Raw genomic sequence first — 19,013 nt, forward strand, 5'->3', positions numbered from 1 at the left:
GGAGGCCACTGAGTCCGGGGTGCCGTTAAACTGCAAATACCGACTGACCGGCCATTTGTAGCACATCATTGGCCAGTTATACACACCCCATTCACCAATCCAGGCAGCCTACTGACCACGCGCGAACCTGCCAGTCACCTGTGCCATCAGAAAGTGGCGGCGACCACGCCAGTGAATCAGTTCAGCGAGCCAGTCTCGACCAATACCGCACTGGTTTATCCCACTGAGAGCAAAGCAGACGCAGCTCCTAATAGCTGTGCAACGGCACGGGAACCGGGAAAAAGTCAATTCACCTAAGGCAACGTAATTCCCGGCCGCTTGTGAATGTTTACTCCTCCATTCACAAGTCTATTCCATAATAGCAAGCTGCATGCCGCCACCGCTGGCTTGAGGTGCGAGAATTTTCAGCACCAGGCCATGCGGTGCAGTATACCTGCAGGCGCCCGTTCTTACTGCCATCTACCGGTGGAAATGAAAGTGACTGGCGGGCGGGGTGCATACTGCATACTGCATAGCATATCATAACACTTACGGCCGTTTAAGTGGTCTAGAGTGTGATTACTAACGCAAGCTGAGAAGACGAAACGAACGAAACCACAAATAATGTAGAAAACGTTGGCAGGTTAGATAATAAAGGTAGACGTGTGCTGATCCTATGCGGTGAGCAGTGAGCTCGGAGCATGCAAAGGCAGGCGGGGACTGTTAGTTCAGCACTGTCCCATCCGGCATCCAGCTATAGGTGCCTATTTTTTAAATGCCTTATCAAGCAGAAGAAACACACGGAAGAGACCGTGGAAATACATGCAACGGAGGAGAGGCAAGAAACGAGGGGAAGTACCGCATAATTTCACTCCATCTATCCGAGATCATAGTCACGGTGACTGAGTTGAATTCAGTCCCCTTTCTATTTTGACTGTGCAGGGAAGACCTGACCTATTTCCCTTCCAAATCATTTGACCGACTTTCATGATCTCCTACTCGGCACATCGCCAACATTTTTTAATCGCTACACATAAGCAACATATGAGGCATAGCACTATAAGCATAGCACTTTTACAGCTACAGCAAAGCACTTTTACAGCTACAGCAAAGCACTTATTCGCGCATAGACACCGCACTAACACCCATCTAACACCTACATTTACGCCGTAAGAGGACGCCAGTCGCGTAAGATGAGCGATTACATAACGACGACTGGAATGAAGGCTAACTACGACGCATGGGGAAATGATAATGAACTGGGATGATGCAGCAGTTCATACATGAAAAAGTATTTGTTTTATGTGACATCTATTTCAAAATATGTTTTATTTCTGCAAATAAAAATAAAGGCATATTCAATCATAATGTCCTATAGCTAATTATCACTTACAATCAGGCATGTACCAGAGCAAAAAAGGAGTGAATTGGAGTCTGTTCTGCACAGCGGCCTCGCAATGAGCCCCAGGCGCCCCAGAACCAGATGCTGAGCCCCTCGGGGTCCGCTGAGCCGCGCCTCTTCCGTCGCCGGCGCGGTGTATTGCGGAGTGGGGTACTATTTTCACACCGAGCAGAGTGGGCTGACTCACCGACCGGCAAACAACGAGAGAGAGCTGGGGAGGAGATGGAGAGGAGGGGAGCCGCTGACTGGCCGCCGGAGAACGGTACCTATAAATCGGCCCGTCATGGCTCCGGCCACGGCCGGCCGGCGGCCACCGATCCTCCACCCCTCTCTCCTATCACAGCCAGCAGCTCCAACACTCTGCCCCTCGTGAGCACTGGACAGTGGACACTGGGCACTGGGCAGTGGGCAGGGTAACCAATCAACGCTGGGAGCTCGACTGTATGTGCAATGTTCATAGTATTGCATGAAACTGTTCGTGATATTTCTTTTCTGCTTCTGCGTAACTACATGAAGGGATTCCGTTTATTTTCCGAGTTCCTCAAATATTTGCAACACAAATCGGATCCAATTCCCGTCCCACTCGGAACGCCGTCACCAATCACGAACGTCACTCAGCCGCGCACGTCACAACCTGAGTGACACGTCACGCTGCGTCACATACGTCACGAGGACCCTCCCGCGGGAGCGTTTGGGCCGAAGCGGCCTCCGAATGGTTCTGTTTACTCTGCAAGGCATCGCGAACGGCGGAGGCTCTACGGCCGGGTTTGCATTGACGGGAAGGACCGTCCAGGTCATTTGTTCGGGGGCGTTCGAGCAGAGGCTTGGAAACAAGCTAGACTTCATGAGCTAGCGGGGGACTACAAAATACCGGTTTAGGACTAGGAGCTTACTAAAAAGGAAATGCTGAAATATTGCCAAGGGAGGTTATCGCAAGAAGTAGAAAGCACACGCCATCAATTTATTGAAAGGGACAGCAAGAGAGAAGGAAAGTCGTAATGTCAGGAAATTTGTGCTAGCATAATAACTAAGCAATTAAGCATATCAGAAAATCTAGAAGCACAAAATAATCGAGATGACAAGGGAGCATATGAGAAATGATGTTCAACAGAAGTTGCTAAAATAATCCTCACCATAGTGGAACACAGCCTCGATGAAGGCTAAGAGACGGATGTGGCCATGAAATTCAACAAAGCATCACCTATCGTGGTAAGCCAGGCTGATGCAACGGTTCTGCGGTTGGAGCTGCTCGCCGGCCTTTAAAGCGGCACCTGTTGTGACCTTCATGTTCCATTCTCTTCGGGATCAATGCAGGCCTAGCATGGCTACTGCATTCCTTGTTATTATCACGGATCGAATAGGAGAGGTCCAGCGCTCTCGGCTTTTATCACTCGCAGATAGCGAAACCCAGTAATGCTGGTTCGCAGTAGGCGTGCAATGCTATTGATGCTGTTTTATTTGGTAGAGATTACATAGAGTCGAACAGGTTCCAACTTTAGCATGACTGAAGCGCCCATCCTCGACCGGTCGAGGAGGTTGACCTTGTGGGATGGCCAGCATTTTCTCCCCTGTGAGGGGAGGGGGAAGGGTTGTGGCAGAATGTAATACGGATCCGGTCCCTGTCGTCACAGGAGGAGGTACATAGGTAGCGAAGGACGAACTGGCTTCTGCTGGAGCTCACAATCTGAGGGGCGAGGGGAGCAGATTCATGTCGCATCAAGGTTAGGATCGAGAACGGAGAGTACTTGGTAATGAAGAGAGACTGAAGACGCAAGGGAGAGGTCAAGGTGCGCGGAGCTAGCCTATTGGGAAACCAAAGTGACTGCGTAATGATTATTAAACGACAAAAAAAAACAATATCAGCACAGTCGGTTGCATTCAGACAGTCACGTAAAATCAGACATCGAATTATCATAAGTCAGACACAAGCCGTCGTTATTTATCCGTCAGTTCCATTAAAAGAGTCTTAGTCCACGACACCTCTCCTCCAAAAAGTCGGCCAGCACTGAGGCCTCAATCATCCCAGTCTGGGTCGGCTCGGCACATACCGTGCCGTCTGTTTATACACGGGGCGACGGGTCTTCGCGGCAGTGCGGGACTGGCTGTCATCAGACCTGACAGCCGTTCGAGGAATACTACTGAATGGCTCCCTACGACCCTCGCTAGACGCTAATGTTGAGGTTCCAAGATAACCAAACCACGAATCAAAGTCTGTTCGTGTTCATGATATTAGGATTTGAAGCCGGCAGGGAGTAGCCTTCTTCTATGTTTGATAACAATCCGGTTAAATGGAACCGTGGACGCTGACAGAGAACGTCACCTTCTTAAAGTCTAAAAACTGAAACATCTTTACCTAGAGCGAAAACTTAATTTAAGCTGCCCAGGCTGGCACGGTCCGCCTGGGTCCGCCGACATCAAAACAACGGTGCGTCAGCTGATTATTGGTCCTCCGATTCAGGAGAAATTATTAATGCGGGAACGCCGGCGCTAAATAAAGGCGGTAGGATTCACGGCTTCGCATGATCGTGTGCAATATTTTTTTATAGTATCAGGCGAGGGGTATTGCTGGAGTTTTGCAAATAAATATTTTGTTCTCAGTTTGGCTATGCGATCGTGAACACTTTATTTTCATAGATACGATATGAAACAGGATAAACAGGCCAACCCAAGGCTTATGTAGGCCAACCTTAGACTTCGCATAGCCATGGACATTGCGTAGGAAGATACTCGCCGATCGTACCACGATACCACGGGCAAGATATCAGACTCTTGGGAGTTTTGTGTCGCTGAAATGTATTTTAAGTGCTAAAAAGGAAAATAATTCAATTTAATGATGTCATGGACAATGGACATTTAGCCATTCCAAGCATATAATTTGCCTGGCTTCGACAACCAGATAGCCAGGTTTATTTCAAGAGCTTCTAAAGAGGTAGTGGATTTAATATCGTTTCTATTACATTTATTTGATAATCCTACATATCAGTAAACCTGCCACGCTATCATTCTCGGCGAGCGAAGCGATTACCGGCACATCGTACCAATGCCAATGCAGCGTCGAGCGTCCGATGGTTTACGATAGGAATTATAACAATAGTTTTAAACTAGCGCTTTTTAGAACCATGGTCCGAAATGGTAATTCAAAGAACCTCTTCCCCTTTCAACTCACCTGAAAAAGCTGCTTTCGTGTACCACCCAGTACCCGTTTCGTAGATATATCAAAATGATAACCGGAGGCGAAGATTGTCTTTATGATCTACCACGATTCGTGGGGCTGACTAGTACCGACGGGGATCCCACAAACACGACGGTCACATTCATTAAGCATGATGTACGGCGTAAAGCACCACAACTCGGCCCCAAAAGCGCAACCTTCTGAGATATCTTATATTTAGTTTCAATGCTGGTACTGGTGCAGTTTCAATGCTGGTACTCTGCTCATTTCTGTTCAATGAAGTTATTTCTCGCTTAAATGCGCCTCACATTTATCGTGTGCTGTGCTCCACAATCATTGCGCCGCGCGCTCTTCCTTCTTATCGGCCCCCTTGAGATCGTATCCATCAATATCTATTTGCTTCTAAGTTCTAATGACTTGTAGAGAAACAATTTTAGAGCGTTTAACAAAATAATTGCATAACGAGCGATGGGAAAAGCCCAATCGTCCAACTCATAAAAAACATTGGGACACAAACAACTGGAAACTGTTGGTAGTTGGTACTTTCGCGCATAGGCGGCGGAACGGGGAGGGCACCGGGGCACCGTGCCCCCTTTGATTTTGGCATTTTAACATGGGCTCTATGGGCGTTACATAGAAAGAATGGGACCAAAAGTCGGCAGTGCCCCCCCCCCCCTTCCCCAGTTGAGCTGGGCGCAGGTACTAAATAGCATCAAAGGAAATCCTATATTCATCTCGCCGCATTTAAGCGCACCAATCGAAAGACGACAGCGTGACCGCGCTGACAGGCAATCAACCTGGCCACATAAAACTAGCTAGTGCAAGGAAGATGTCTATATAAACCACTGGACCATGCAAAGCGTTCAGTAAATAAAATACGAGTAAAGATGACGCGTTTGAGGGCAGACTGGCCAAACAGTGACGTTACACGCGGATCTCAACACTGCACAACACATTCATCAAAAAAGATCTCGTGGATCCCTATATACGTCATAACTAGCCCTAGTACGGGGGAATATAGCCATGGACGTAAATGGCCGGCTTAAGGCACAGGATCCCAATTGTCATCCCCATTACGTGGTCCCCAGAAGTCGCCAGGCCGAGAGCCAATGGCAGTTAAGCACATCTTACACGTGCCGACAAACGTGACACAATGAATCAAATAATGAGTCCGCTAATAAGACTGCCTAATTCTGCATGTAGGCTGCTATTTACCACCACGGCGGAAGGCTAAAACGCATCCATACAGCTCAACATAGGTGTCAATTTCCGCCGGGTTGGGGGTGCTCAAGCTCTTTAAATTCCCCGCCAGCTCGGCTGGCTTGGCTTTGGAGCCCCAACAGACGGTGCGGGTCAAGGTCACCGCTAAGGCAGCGGCGGATTTGCTGCGCCCGGGCAGTGGGCACCCTCAATTCGGTGAAAATCGACACCAATGCAGCTCAACATGACAAAACGCTGCATACAAGCGCACGTCCTCGCCTTTAATTGACGCATTTAACTGCGTCACTAACCTCGTACACTGTACAACACTGGTGAGATGACTGTCCGAAGGAAACTGCCGACTTTGGCTGGCAACATTCAGGGTTGGTGACTTATGTACTGAGTTCGGCTGGCTGACAGCGATGTGACTTCAGGACCGGTTGATGAACGGGCCATCCTAGCCCCATACTACAGGAGCCCAGCTGGTCTTGGCGAGCGGCGGCGACTGGACGAGGCTGGACCCCTACTACAGGAGCCCAGCTGGTGTTGACGAGCGGCGGTTACTGGACGAACGGGTCAGCCTGGACCCCTATTGCAGGAGTCCGGCTGGTCTTGGCGAGCGGCGACGACTGGACGAGGCTGGACTCCTACTGCAGGAGTCGAGCTGGTCCTGTCGAGGAAATAGTTCACCTTTAACATGGGATTTTAAACTGAGATAGCAGTCTGATAGAGCAGATTTGTGTATGCCTTATATTTGAACCGTTTGAGATATTCACCTTTTATCAGTGAATATTGGTGCTTAAATTCATGTTCTAGTGCTCATTTACAGCAAGCAGAAACCTCTTCAACACACACAGTGGCCAATCAGCGATGAGAGCACTTACAGGAGCAGAATCCCTTGCAGCTGATAGGTTGTTCAGCTGTTAGTGTTCACTCTAATCATTAAAATAATGAAATCCCTTTAGAAGAAGTGTGTAATTCCAAGTTAGAATACATTTAAATTTTATTCATCACATTTTTAACACACCTTTTTAAATTTTTTTCATCAACTTACTCACAGAAGGTGAACAATTTCTTTTAATACTTACCTTGCTTCAATGGTGACATGTAGCTCTTGCAGCAGAGAAGGCACAGCATTTGGCTGCAACTTCAAATATTTACTTGTTGCTATCAATTATTCAGTTTTGAAATGCATACAGGTAGGTACAGTGAATCTTGGGTTCTCCTGTAAGAATGCCGACCGCAGAAGCAGAAGTTCATCCAAAGCTTGCGCCTGAAAAAGGGCCAGGTTTAATTATCATTATACCATAATCACATTTTTGCCTAATTTGTAAGAAATAGGTTTAGGTTAGCAGAAAAAGGTAAGGTTTTGACTAGACCCCCTGGGTCACAACAGGAGATGACCCCCGTGATTGGTGGGACCACCAGGCACCAGCACTGGCACAGTCCGTTCTGACCACCGCACACCTATCAGCCACATTTAAAATGCACTACACTACATCCCCCACCACACCACCTGACCACACCAGACCAAATCTGCACCGCGCTACACAAAATCCGCACTGCACCAAGCTAAATCCACGCCACACCAAAGCCTCACCAGCCGGACAAACCAGCACAGACGAGATCTTGTCGAAATTGCCATGCTTTGCAGAGTGCATACTGGCCTACCTGAACCTGACCTTACCCAACATATGAGCCTGACTGTCCTTAGCACTGGGAGCTCATTGAGACCAGGCCCCACAAGCCTAGTGGCCTCCTGAAACCTGATTTCCATATGGGGTGAGCTATTTAAGAATGGTGATCGGATATCGAACGTGAGACAAGACAGCAATGAGCAGTGGGCAGTTCATGCAACCATAATCATGTTTCCTTACCACAAGTATCAAAGCAAAATAAAAAATAGCTACCTATCGAATTCAAATTTCACTGGAACCTGGAACCTCACCTGCATGGATCTTAAGTGAAAGGATCTTGATACATCTGCACGAAAGATACATCTTGATCCACTCATCTCAATCTTGTTTTTCTGCATCCAGGGCATGCAACACTTCTGGTCAAGGCCGTATAGGATATCGCTTCTGGTATTTTTTGGCACCACACTCGACTGCTGAGCTCAAATGCAAATTGCAATCACGGTCATAAAATACTGAATATTGAATCGCAATGTATATTCAGTCGATGTACCCCTCGTTCGATGTCTCTCAGACGACGAAGATTGTACGTCGTCCGGCCAATCCCGTTCTAGATCAACGGGGGCTCGGCTGCAATTATGGAATGTGATTGGCCAAATGGCGTAGAATCTTTGTCGTCCGAAAAACATCGAACAAGAGTAATGTCGCTACTGCGCCATTGTTGCATCGAATTCGCCCCATAGAAGCACGTGTTAACTCTCTCCCATAGGGCCCTGGGTAAACTCTCTCCATAGGGTCCTGGGTAAACTCTCCCCTTGTCTATTTTCTTTAACCCGCGCCCCACTGGGGTCTGTGTATAACACGCCCTACTGGGGGGGGGGGGCTATTCATAGCCCCCCCTCCTAACTCCGAAACTACTGGGCCGATCGTCAAAATTCAAACGGCGTCTGATAGCCCCGGAAAAACTGTCGAGCGAAACCTAATTTCATTGACCTCAAGGTCACCGATGACGTCACAGGTCAGGTCAAAGTAAAAATTATTAGCATTTTGGCTTGTTCACATTTTGGGCTCTGGCCGCCGTCTTACAAGTCAGATCAGGCTCATTTTTGGTACACACACTCTTAAACAGATGCTCTAGATACCCTGAGGGTACCAAGCTTTTACTTTGATTTTCAGGTCAAGGTCAGGTCATCACAGGTCACGAAAATATTTTATCATGCGTCGGTCACGTGACACATGTTTTATGGTCCATTTAGGCCATAGATTTCGAATTTGATGTCGTCTGTGTCATTCGAGGCCATTTTGAGTCGAATTTAGCTTAGGTCAGGTCACTTTCAGGTCCAAAAAGGTCAAATTTTGAAGCTAAAATTTTTCAACAAAAAAGGTGTCTATTGGATGCAGTTTGAGCTCAGGAACACGATGGTGCCATTTATATTGGTGTACGATGTCAAATACGTACTGAAAAATTGATTTGAAAAATTAATAACTGTGAATTTTTTGCAATAATGCGTATAACTTGGCCATTTTTGAAGATATTTAGCTAAAACTTGCTAGAGTTAGTCATAATGAAGCGTTCTGTCACATATATTCCGTTTTTTTTCGAAAAGTCAAAAACTTTTTGAAAAAAATATAAAAATACATATTTTGAATATTATTATATCAAATTTTCAAAATTTTCAAAATTTTGAAAATTCGAGATAGCAGTTTGATAGCGCGGTCAATTCTGAGTCCTTTCATGCAAAGAAATTGGATCTAGCTTAAAAACTGAGCTCTTGGGAGCGATTGCCGTGGTTCAATGTTTTGCGTCGAAATCGGCCGAACATGACGTCACTCTGACGTCATTTCCGGCCGACCTATGGTAGCTACGAAGTTCAAATTTTGACACAAGGTGTCAAATTGATGCAGCCAAAGGTACTGTAAGTTTGGCGTCGATCCGTCAAGCGGTTTGGAAGTTATTGCAGAAAAACGGGAGGGGGGGCTATAAATAGCCCCCCCCCCAGTGGGGCGCGGGTTAAACGGGGATAGTTTGGACAACAAAATATTTTCGACCTCATAAAAAATAAAACTTAATTTTTGATGTACCTCATTGATGCAAAACATCCGAAAAACATTAGAAATTAATTCAAAGAAACCGATTGTTTATAAATGGACAGCTGACGGCATGCCTCCCGTGTCCCCTGGCTTGAAGCTTCGGCTCCGTGTTACCTTAGTATTCTATGACCGTGAAGCTGCCTATCTATATATACTACACTGTAAAAAATGCTAACAAACCAGTTAGTTAATTCTTCAAGCAAAATCTAGTATTAAAACACACGTTGTTGCAAAAAACGGGTCAGATAACACATATGTTTGCAACCTAACACCACATCCATTTCATCGAAGCAGAAAAGCTAACATCATTGTAAGCCGACAAATATTATCCGTGCAAACCATGCCGTGTTATTTGACACACATGTTTGTTTATGCTTCCTTTGTCTTTTTTCTGGGATAACGTGTTAGCCAACAAATCAAACGCATGTTGTAATTCACAATCTTAGTTTTCTTACTACCCTTTTTGTTGTAGCATTACAAAGACCTTAGTTAATTGAAAAAATCGCCATTTTGTGCGCCCCTCTGCGCCCGCCATGTTCAGTCTGTGCCAAGTCAGAGAAGGGAGAGGACGTGTGCGTTGTGGTGTGGTATATAAAGGAGCTGATGTGGCGTATAAGTGTTGCGTGGCATAAGGAGCTGGTGTGGTGTTAAATGAAGTCAGACAGTGAAATGATATGGATTATTGGACATGGATTTCATCCTTATTCGTATGGTGAGTGATTATGGTGAAGATGAGTGCAGGCATTGCTGGCGCTTCAGTTTCTCAGGGTGGAGGCACTGTTCATTGGTTGATTGTCAATTGATTTCTATAAGTATTTATGACCGACTGAAGAATGAACATATTGCAGGTTAAGACTGCATTTAACTTTAAACAATAAATTGTAAAGAAAATTGGGCACTCAGGCAGTGCACGCGGTGCGGTGCTGATTTATGTGATGTCCACTGCATCAGTGCATCACATCACAGACTGGTTTATGTCCACTGCATCTATATGTTGTCAAAGAAAATTGTGTAGGTATATGAGCCACGATTGTTCGGTCAGAGAATTTTTGCCTTTTTGTTGCAGTTTCATTTACCTCTACGACAGAAATAAAGCTTTTTAAATGTTCTAATACGTATTTGGAGACTGTTTGGTGCAATGGTTGGTGCGGATTTACAGGCGGGGGTGGTCGTAGAATCAGACCCTGACCCTTGATCGTTTATATATAGCTTAGAACATAACTTTAGAACGGAGCGCCTTTGCCGCTCGGCAGTTTCCTACAGAAGATTACTTTTTTAGGTTCATTTTTAGTACAATAGAGAAATATTACTGTATGCAGTTGTAAGCTTGCTGAAAGGAGCTTGAATGCAGTTTTGAATAAACATGTTTGATGAGTTTAATTCGATTCGTTTTTTTTTGGGGGGGGGCGGCTGTGAAAAGAGGTGACTAACACGCACATTAGATAAGTTACACGCCTGTTCTCAAAAATGCATTTAGTTTATTAACACGCACAGCTTAGTTAGCTAACACGCAATATGTGTGTTTTGCGTACACGCATATAGCTAGTGAAAAGTGGCCGTGTGACAAACACATGTGTTACCTAACACGTCTCTAGTTATTAACAAAACACACCGATGATAGTCAATAAACACGCTTACACGGCTTATCTTAGTAACCTGGCAAATATTCGAAAACTAGGAGGTGTGTTTCAAAACACGCTATTCAACCTTTTGCGTGTAATTGAAAACACACTTAGTCATGAAATGCGTGTTTTGCTTACACGCCTATGGTTAGTGAAAAGTGGCCGGATAACTAACTAGTTGGTAAACTTTTTTTTACAGTGTATTTGAGGAGGGTGCGTCTGTCCGTTACCGAGGTCCCAACTTGGTCGTGCTTTGCGTGGACTACAGGCCAGACCGTTGCACCTAGCCCGGTGAAATTTGCACAACTTATAGATCAAGGATGCGCGACGTGCCTTTGAGGGGTCTCAGCTCGATCGGGTCGATAGGGAGCGCGTGACGCGTGCTCAAAAAGTGCAAATTCGCGTCATAGACTTTACATGTATAAATCGGCGTGCGAAATCGGGCGAAAACGGCTAATTTTGGCCGACACGGGTCCAGTTCCCGTGCAATATCTTGGTGACCAGGGGTCCGACCGGCACGGGGAAAACAGCATCGTGTACAGAATTGAACGGGCTATTGAATGGTGTGCAATGCAGAGGATAGCACGCGCCACGTGCACCGGAGAGGGCACTTTTATTTGAAAAATTGCGGTTTTTGAGGGATTTTGGAATTGATTTTATTTTTAGGTGACCGTTAAACGGAGCGAGTTGATACAACGCCTATTTGCAAAAGAAAGGTACCGCCTCTCATATAAGAATTGTGAAAAGCTGATTGATCCAAATCAAGGTGGTGCAAATCACAGGAGAAAATGGTGTTTGTAAATTTTTTGCCACTTTATTAATCACACGGGTTTTGCTCAATGATCTGGTATCTCTGGCAATTAAAAATGGCACCGTTGGAAAGAGCATTCAATTCTGTCCAAGATTCAGTCTTTATTTTTGCATGATGAGCAACAGTATTCTTAAAAATATAAATGTTCCAAACCATTACATTGTCATTTTAAGCGAAATTCATCGATGGCCCTCAAAAGACTTCACGCCAGTTTTCGAATCATTCTAAAGTAGAACATGGTAGAACGCATGATAATACGACACGGGCACCTCGATGCGATGTATCTTTTTGTTTTCTTACAAAATGCTTGGCCGTCAAAAAGCAATCGAACGAAATGTATATCTACCAACCAAATCGACACAGACCAACCCAATACCCACGGGTAAAAAAAATCCCCCCTTCGCGTTGCGGAGCACGCGGGTAACCCTAGTTCTAACTATTTCCACACTGTAAAAAATATTGACGAGCTATGTGTCAAAACAAGGGTCTCGAAACAGTCACCAGGTTGCAGTGTCAGAAAAGTGGCCCGCTTCTCAATTTTCCTGCACTTGGAAATTTTGTTCTGTGGAGATCTTAGCTACTAAAAATGACAACTTTTATTCTGCTGCTGCATTTTATCACAACAAACGCTTCTAAAAGCACACACAGAACACAACAATCAATCAACTAGTGATTCTTGGTAGGTGACTAAATGGTTCTTTGTCAGCAAAACTGCCAAAAGTTCGTTTTAGAGCAATGTGCTCCAATATTCACAACATTTTCTTCCGCCAGTCGGAAGAAATTTGTTCTTTGAAATTAGGTCGTCAAACCACTTTTCTCACACTGCCAGGTTGTCAATGCTTCCGGTACCTACCACTTGACTAGTTACCGCTTAGTTAGCTTACAGGCTGAGAACTATCCAGATCGTTATGATCCGGTATTGTAATGATACCCTAGGTGTACCTTTGTTTTGAAGTGCTGAATTAACTATCAAGGTTGTTTGACGTTTGTTTTCGCCTCAATCCGAAACGAGGAAGACCCTCATCAAATTATTAGGTGAAAGCCAGCCTCAGGATGATCAAAATACTAGGGGTAGTTTTGTCATAGTAATCTGTGAAGGGTGCGGAACAAGCCGTAGCAATGCACTCGTCACTAAACCAGCCTGAGATTATTCGCCAGGTAGCTGCTGCGTTTCCCTACTTGCTGAATCATGTTTGCAACTTTCCATTTCCAGACACTTTTTACGGCAAATAAATTGTTGGGTTATTTGGAAGGTGAATGACAATTTTATTTCTATAATTCAATACATTTGTATTTCCGATTGCCCTAAAACTTTTTTTTTAATCGTTTGCGGTAGGTTTTATTGTTCGCAATAAAGTTGCGCACCTGTGAATCCTTCACTTAATGCGTTCCCGGCTTCCCGGCGCCAGTTGCGCTGTGCCGTGCCGCGTTCGGTCGGGTGTGCGCGCGTCTGTGAAGTGCGAGTGTTTATCACTGGGCAAACCTGTATCGTTTCCATTTGTGCAGTGTCTAGTTATGAAGAATTGCTTGCCGATATATGACCTGCAGTGATCGACGTTCTGATTCAATAACTTGCCATAAGCCATTATTCTCAACCAAATCGCGCAGAGACGTTTGCAAAGTTGTGGAGGGGGGGGGGGGGGGGAACAAGAGCGATTTTAAATGAATTGCTCTCCATGCAGTGCAATAGGACTTAGGTTTAATTTTTCGAAAGTTGTGGAGCCGCCCCCGGTGTCCGGCCTGGCCAACTCTCTCAAGAACCGACAGCTAACGGAACACTGAAGTTTCACTACGACGATTTCCGCCATGGTTATGAAGAAAAGGCAAGTGCAAGAAGTACAAAACTTCTGTTGGTAATCAAAACTTAGGTTTGGCAAATTCCAAACCCTAAGTCACTACAACTGTGGATATAAACAAGCTGGTTATTGACGGCCAAGCTCTGGCCAATCTGAGGTTCAGACCTATCATCAAGTTCATGAGGCAGCTGCGGTTGGGCGGCTCACGGGCTCCACTGCATAGGCTCAGACAGGTACTCTACAAAATGTCTTCTGTGTTCTTAGGTTCAGATCTATCGATAGGTATGTGCATGCTTCTGATTCGATTGATAACTGTAAACGGGCGCTGGAAGTGAAAGGTTCGCTTGATATACGAAAGGTGCATTGCAAGAAAGCACGTTATTTCAGAAATACACTTTCATTTTATCTTGAGCGTTTCTGGAATGGGCCGGATGAATTCGTCATCAAACTGGTAAGGGATTTCGTTTGAAGACCACCGATATTTGATAATATGATGGTCTTCAAACGAATTCGCTGGCAAATTCGATGACTGGATTGGGCGGCGTAGGATCTGCTGGTCATCTGACTATGGGTTGATTAGGGCCTAGTTGGGCCCCTAGTTTTGACCTAGTTTGAGCTTCATTCGTTAAGTAGGAACAAGACGATGCTTCTTTTGAACATCGTCACCAAACAAGCCGCCCTCGTTTTGACATTGTTTTTCGTTATTATTGTTACTAGGTACTTTGTTATCATACACAGCATTAACGAGGACCTGGTTCCAAAACAAGGCAGAAACGCTCCAGCTATTTTTGGGACGTGGTAAAAACTAACCGACACCTGGTAACTGTCATCTGACGAACACAAAACAAGCCAGGGGCTCGCAGCGTGTGTCAAAAGTAGGATGCAAAACTAGTCTGTACCCCCGACATTTAGCGTTGAGAATCATTTGACGAGGGGCTAGTCAATATTTTTTACAGTGCAGATCACTCCAGCTTTATGTTCGACTGATATTATGAAAACCCATCCACATTCCACAGTAATAGGTCTGTGCTAGCCGGACCTCGTCAGCGTGTAAAGTGAGCCGACATGGGCGGGTTATCGGTCGCTCGTCAGCTCCGGAGTCGTATTACCGTGTGTTTGTTTATCGAGCATTGCCACCTTGTAAGCCATCCACCGATCATGTTATGAGCAACGACCTATGTCAGAACTGCGGCCGCGAATGTGTGACCACTCCAGTGACCGCTGACCACTGACCAGTGACCGCAAGGGCCCGCGGATACCCTGCACTGCATCTGAAGGGCGATAAGAGACCGCAGATCGGAGGACGGGTCGGTGGCCACAGGGTGATGCATCAATCACGCGGCATTCGGATGTTCACGAAGATTGATGCACAAAAGTGGGATTGTTTGATCACATCAGAGCTGTTTTGAAAGATGTGATGGTGGCTTGCCAGATCTAATTGTCAGTAAAAGAAATTGAAATGCGATTCAAACTGATTTTCACTTCAGAGCTTGAAGCCGGTCACATTCCTTCACTGCGAAGCCAAGAACCTCACAAAATGCTTGCCGGGTGACTAAATACAAGGAAACTTCCGAGCCTAATATTTAAAGAATAAAACTAATGCATAACAAAATGTCTAATCCTCATCATCGTGTGATAACTCATAGGTAAATTGGCTTGCAATTGCAGCCGAGCCAATGGCGTACAAACTACGATTGAGCTGCATCCGTTGCCTTCGACACTCCCCGATCCTGTAACACCGCTGCCGCTCCTATATCTACCCCGATCCACCCGGACGACCTCGTCCGGCCCGACACAACGACCTCGCACTCCCTCCTCTCCCCATCGAACGCTGGACCGGTCCCATCTAACCCCTCTCTCCCCACCCCAGCCTTGCGCTCCCTCCTCTATCCACCCGACACCCTCTCTGTCCGATCTAACCCCTCTCTCCCACCCCAGCTGCACGATCACGACTCTGCCGCACCCCAAACTTGCGGCCTCACTTTACGATGGCCCGGTCAGACAGTTCCGACCTGCCGTCCGCCCCTCCACTTCCCCGAAGACACTCACGGTTGTGAGGTGCCCGTCTTGCAGGAGAGGAAACCAGTCGGCATTCCTGTCCGCTGCTGTCCGCCCGGCTCCTGGTCATATTTTGTGGTGTCCGGCCCGGACAGGCTATCGGCGAACTCACTGAAAGAGATATAGAAAAGTCAGACGAAAATGTCCGATGTGAAGTATTTGAAGGCGAGATAGCTGGGGGCGAAACAGAGACGAAGTAGTCAAAGGCGAAAAATAAGAGCAAATTAGTCAGAGGGGAAATTGTTTGCAGAGACGGATCCATCACGGCCCAGCGGCCAGCGCCAGTGTCGGTTTTGCAGTTTCGTCCCAAAAACGCCGCACACTAATGCATTCGCGACGCCGGCCGACCAAGCAGCGGCGGCGGCAGCGTCATTTGCCTCTGATGGCTGTCTTTGGGAGGCGGTGGCAAACTCACCCAGCCATTAGCCTAATACAGGCGCGCCGCGTATTATGAAACAATACTGGCCGTCCCGTCATGCAAATTAATCGACCAATCTTGGCCGGTGGTTGCCATGGTAACGGCGGTGATTGGCTGGTGGTGGCCTTATTTATTCACGGAGCCCCTAGCGCCCGCTTCACCGACCAAACGTCGGAGGTGTTCAGAGTTTCGTCACACGGCTCAAAATCACCAGGGACGATCACTAGTAAGGACCAGATACCTACCTTGCTGAAATGGCAGCTAAAGAAGCTTGAGGTTTTGATCTCGGAAAGTACACATACGACACGGAAAATCTAATCGCAAACAACAGCCGTCGCGAAGAAAGCCTTTTTCCTAAAATCAGGTGTTGGTTTCATTGAGAAAATTGCGCAGGGATGCAGACTGAAATATACCACCACGACCTGTTAATACGAGAGGCTCAGTGTTATTTTACTAGAACCACGCTGGTAAGGAAAACCCATGTCGTGCTATCTAGCGTTTGCCACAAACAAAACCGCAGCAGCAAACGGTCCCATTGTAAGTTGGAAGACTTGGTGTATGAGACAAAAATCTGCTTTTGTACCTCGGCGCTCACAGCCATTTTACACACAAGCTGAAGAAGGCAGTTGCATTGCTGCAAATGCAAAGTAACTGCAAACTAAATCTTTATGGTGTCATCGATAACTATTAAGCGATGCGCCAGCATGTTTGAATAATGCTATGTAGATGGAACTGATTCTAGTTTTATTTCAAATTCTGCCAGGCCCAAAAAACAGCCTAGGATAGGATGGCAAACACAAACAACCAAGTAAAAAAATCATTTTCTTATGCAAACTGGTACCTGACCATGCAACATTGTTAGGATAATTTTGCCGCTATAGGCTAGCAAAAGGCCTTGCAACTAGCGGAGCTTTGAAGCTTTGAAGGCGGTTGCACACGACATATGACGTGGGAGCATACGTTCAGTGACTTAGGCTGTGGCGTCACCGGCAGCTAAAGCCGCTAAAGCCATATTTGCTTCAAATCAAACGTATTCGAGCTCGCGCTTAGATCGCATGTGATAGGTTTCTTACGACACTTGGTTTGCGGAAATCCGCAAAAAATGAGGGCTTTACGTCAACAGAGCGTGACATGAGACGTCGCGTATCCGCGTTTGTGGCGGGGTAGGAAATTTCACAGGGCGTCACTTGCAGTGCAGTGTATAGTTGCTGCTCGGACTGTTTTTAAAGAAACTGATGGAGCAAACCATAACCTCAAATCTAGTTTCGATGTGTTCTCAAACAGCAAGATAAACGGTCTTAAAGCTAGTTTCGATGCGTTCTCAAAGAGTAAAATAAACTGTTTCAAATAGTTAGTTTCAATGCGTTCTCAAACAGCAAGACATCGCAATGCACTGACTATTTGACGCACATTTATTCCACAGTTCGTTCTCAAGCCGGTTGAAAAGGTATGCAACTATGATTGAAAATCGGCGCACTAAGGCCAAAAATTCCCAAATCCGTCCGTCCATGATGACACGCCGCGCTGATCACTGATCACTGAGCACTGATCACTGATCAGCACGGCGATCAATAGCGGACGATCTCGTCGGCTGATTGAACGCCATTCATTTATCACCGACCGCCGGCGGGGACAGCGGCAGACAATGCCTCAGGGCAATCCGGATCGGCACAGGTGAGAAAACCAGCATCGATCCCGCAACGGGCCCGAGCGACCCGGCGACGCCCGAGGCGGGAGGGCGCCCCGGGCCGAGACAGGTGCCCTTTTGTCCTCGCCCGGGCCGCCACGCACAATGAGCGGTAATGTATGGTGACCGGGTTGTGGTCTTGCGAGCGACAAAGGAGAGCACCCAGCGGGGGTGGTGCTATCACTGTGCATCGGCCGATTGCGCCGCGGGAGCCCCCCGCACGACAGATGGATGGGATATGAGTGGACAGCGCTGCACGTGTGCGTGCATGTGCGTGAGCGAAGATCACCAGATACCGCGAATTTACGGTGGATGTTTTGTGCAGGGCGCAGGCTTCCCCTGGCCCTGTATCTACCTATCACGCCGAACTACGGTACATGAAATAATTTGCAAAGATAGTCAGATACTCAGTACATAGGACAAAAGAGGGCGCAGGCCGAAATCAAAAGGCTGAGAACATTACTAGATGCATAAAATACCATTAAACTATAGTTACTATCATCGATTGACAGCAGATTTATGCTATAACGGATGGGACCTTCACACGAGCATTACGTCAACAAACAGCGCAAATAGCCAACGCAATCATCAGCAAGTAGCGAGTACAATCCTGGATCAGCACGCAATCCAGAGCTGTTATTCGCAGCTGTCAGATTTGCCCTGTCGCGTTGATCTATGCTCCTTTGGTGCCCCTCATGACCATAATCATCTGTTCTAGCGGGAAACGACGGGCAGGGCACAAGGGCGTGCAATGTCCTGTGACAAAGCGCGATTAATAATGTCGTACATTACATTACCGACAACGTGGGAATGCTTCGCGCCGCTCCGCGCACCTATTTGCCGCAATTACGCCACAATCAGCGCCGCCGGCATGCCGCTGCGCCGAGTTGTTGTGAACGCAGTAACTATTATTGGATCTATGGTAAATACCAGGGTAGAGTGTCAGCAGTAGGTGAAAAGGGCATACGCAGCAAAATGGCACGTAAAATATGCATGATAAGCGTCACCCACGGAGGCTAACCAGTGTTTAGGCGGAGGAGGAATGCAGTAGAAAGCGTCGTTGTATTACCGAGAAATATTGACACTTTCCATTTAAACTCATGTGTTATACTTCTGCATATAGTTTTAGTCACTTAAAAAGAC

At 46.5% G+C, this 19,013-nt stretch overlaps 1 protein-coding gene across 4 annotated transcripts in view; it reads right to left on the minus strand.

Annotated features, from left to right (window-relative positions):
- LOC122366881 (myelin regulatory factor-like) overlaps window positions 1–19,013 on the minus strand; it is a 77,555-nt gene that overhangs the window by 21,155 nt on the left and 37,387 nt on the right. For all 4 annotated transcript variants that reach the window (XM_043339550.1, XM_043339544.1, XM_043339530.1 and 1 more), the window contains exon 3: window positions 15,757–15,876. In XM_043339550.1, coding sequence (XP_043195485.1) covers window positions 15,757–15,876 — 120 coding nt within the window. The remainder of the gene's footprint in view (window positions 1–15,756; window positions 15,877–19,013) is intronic.

This window comes from Amphibalanus amphitrite, unplaced genomic scaffold (genome assembly GCF_019059575.1).
Source record: "Amphibalanus amphitrite isolate SeventyFive unplaced genomic scaffold, NRLGWU_Aamphi_draft 000030F_arrow, whole genome shotgun sequence".
Taxonomy (NCBI): domain Eukaryota; kingdom Metazoa; phylum Arthropoda; class Thecostraca; order Balanomorpha; family Balanidae; genus Amphibalanus; species Amphibalanus amphitrite.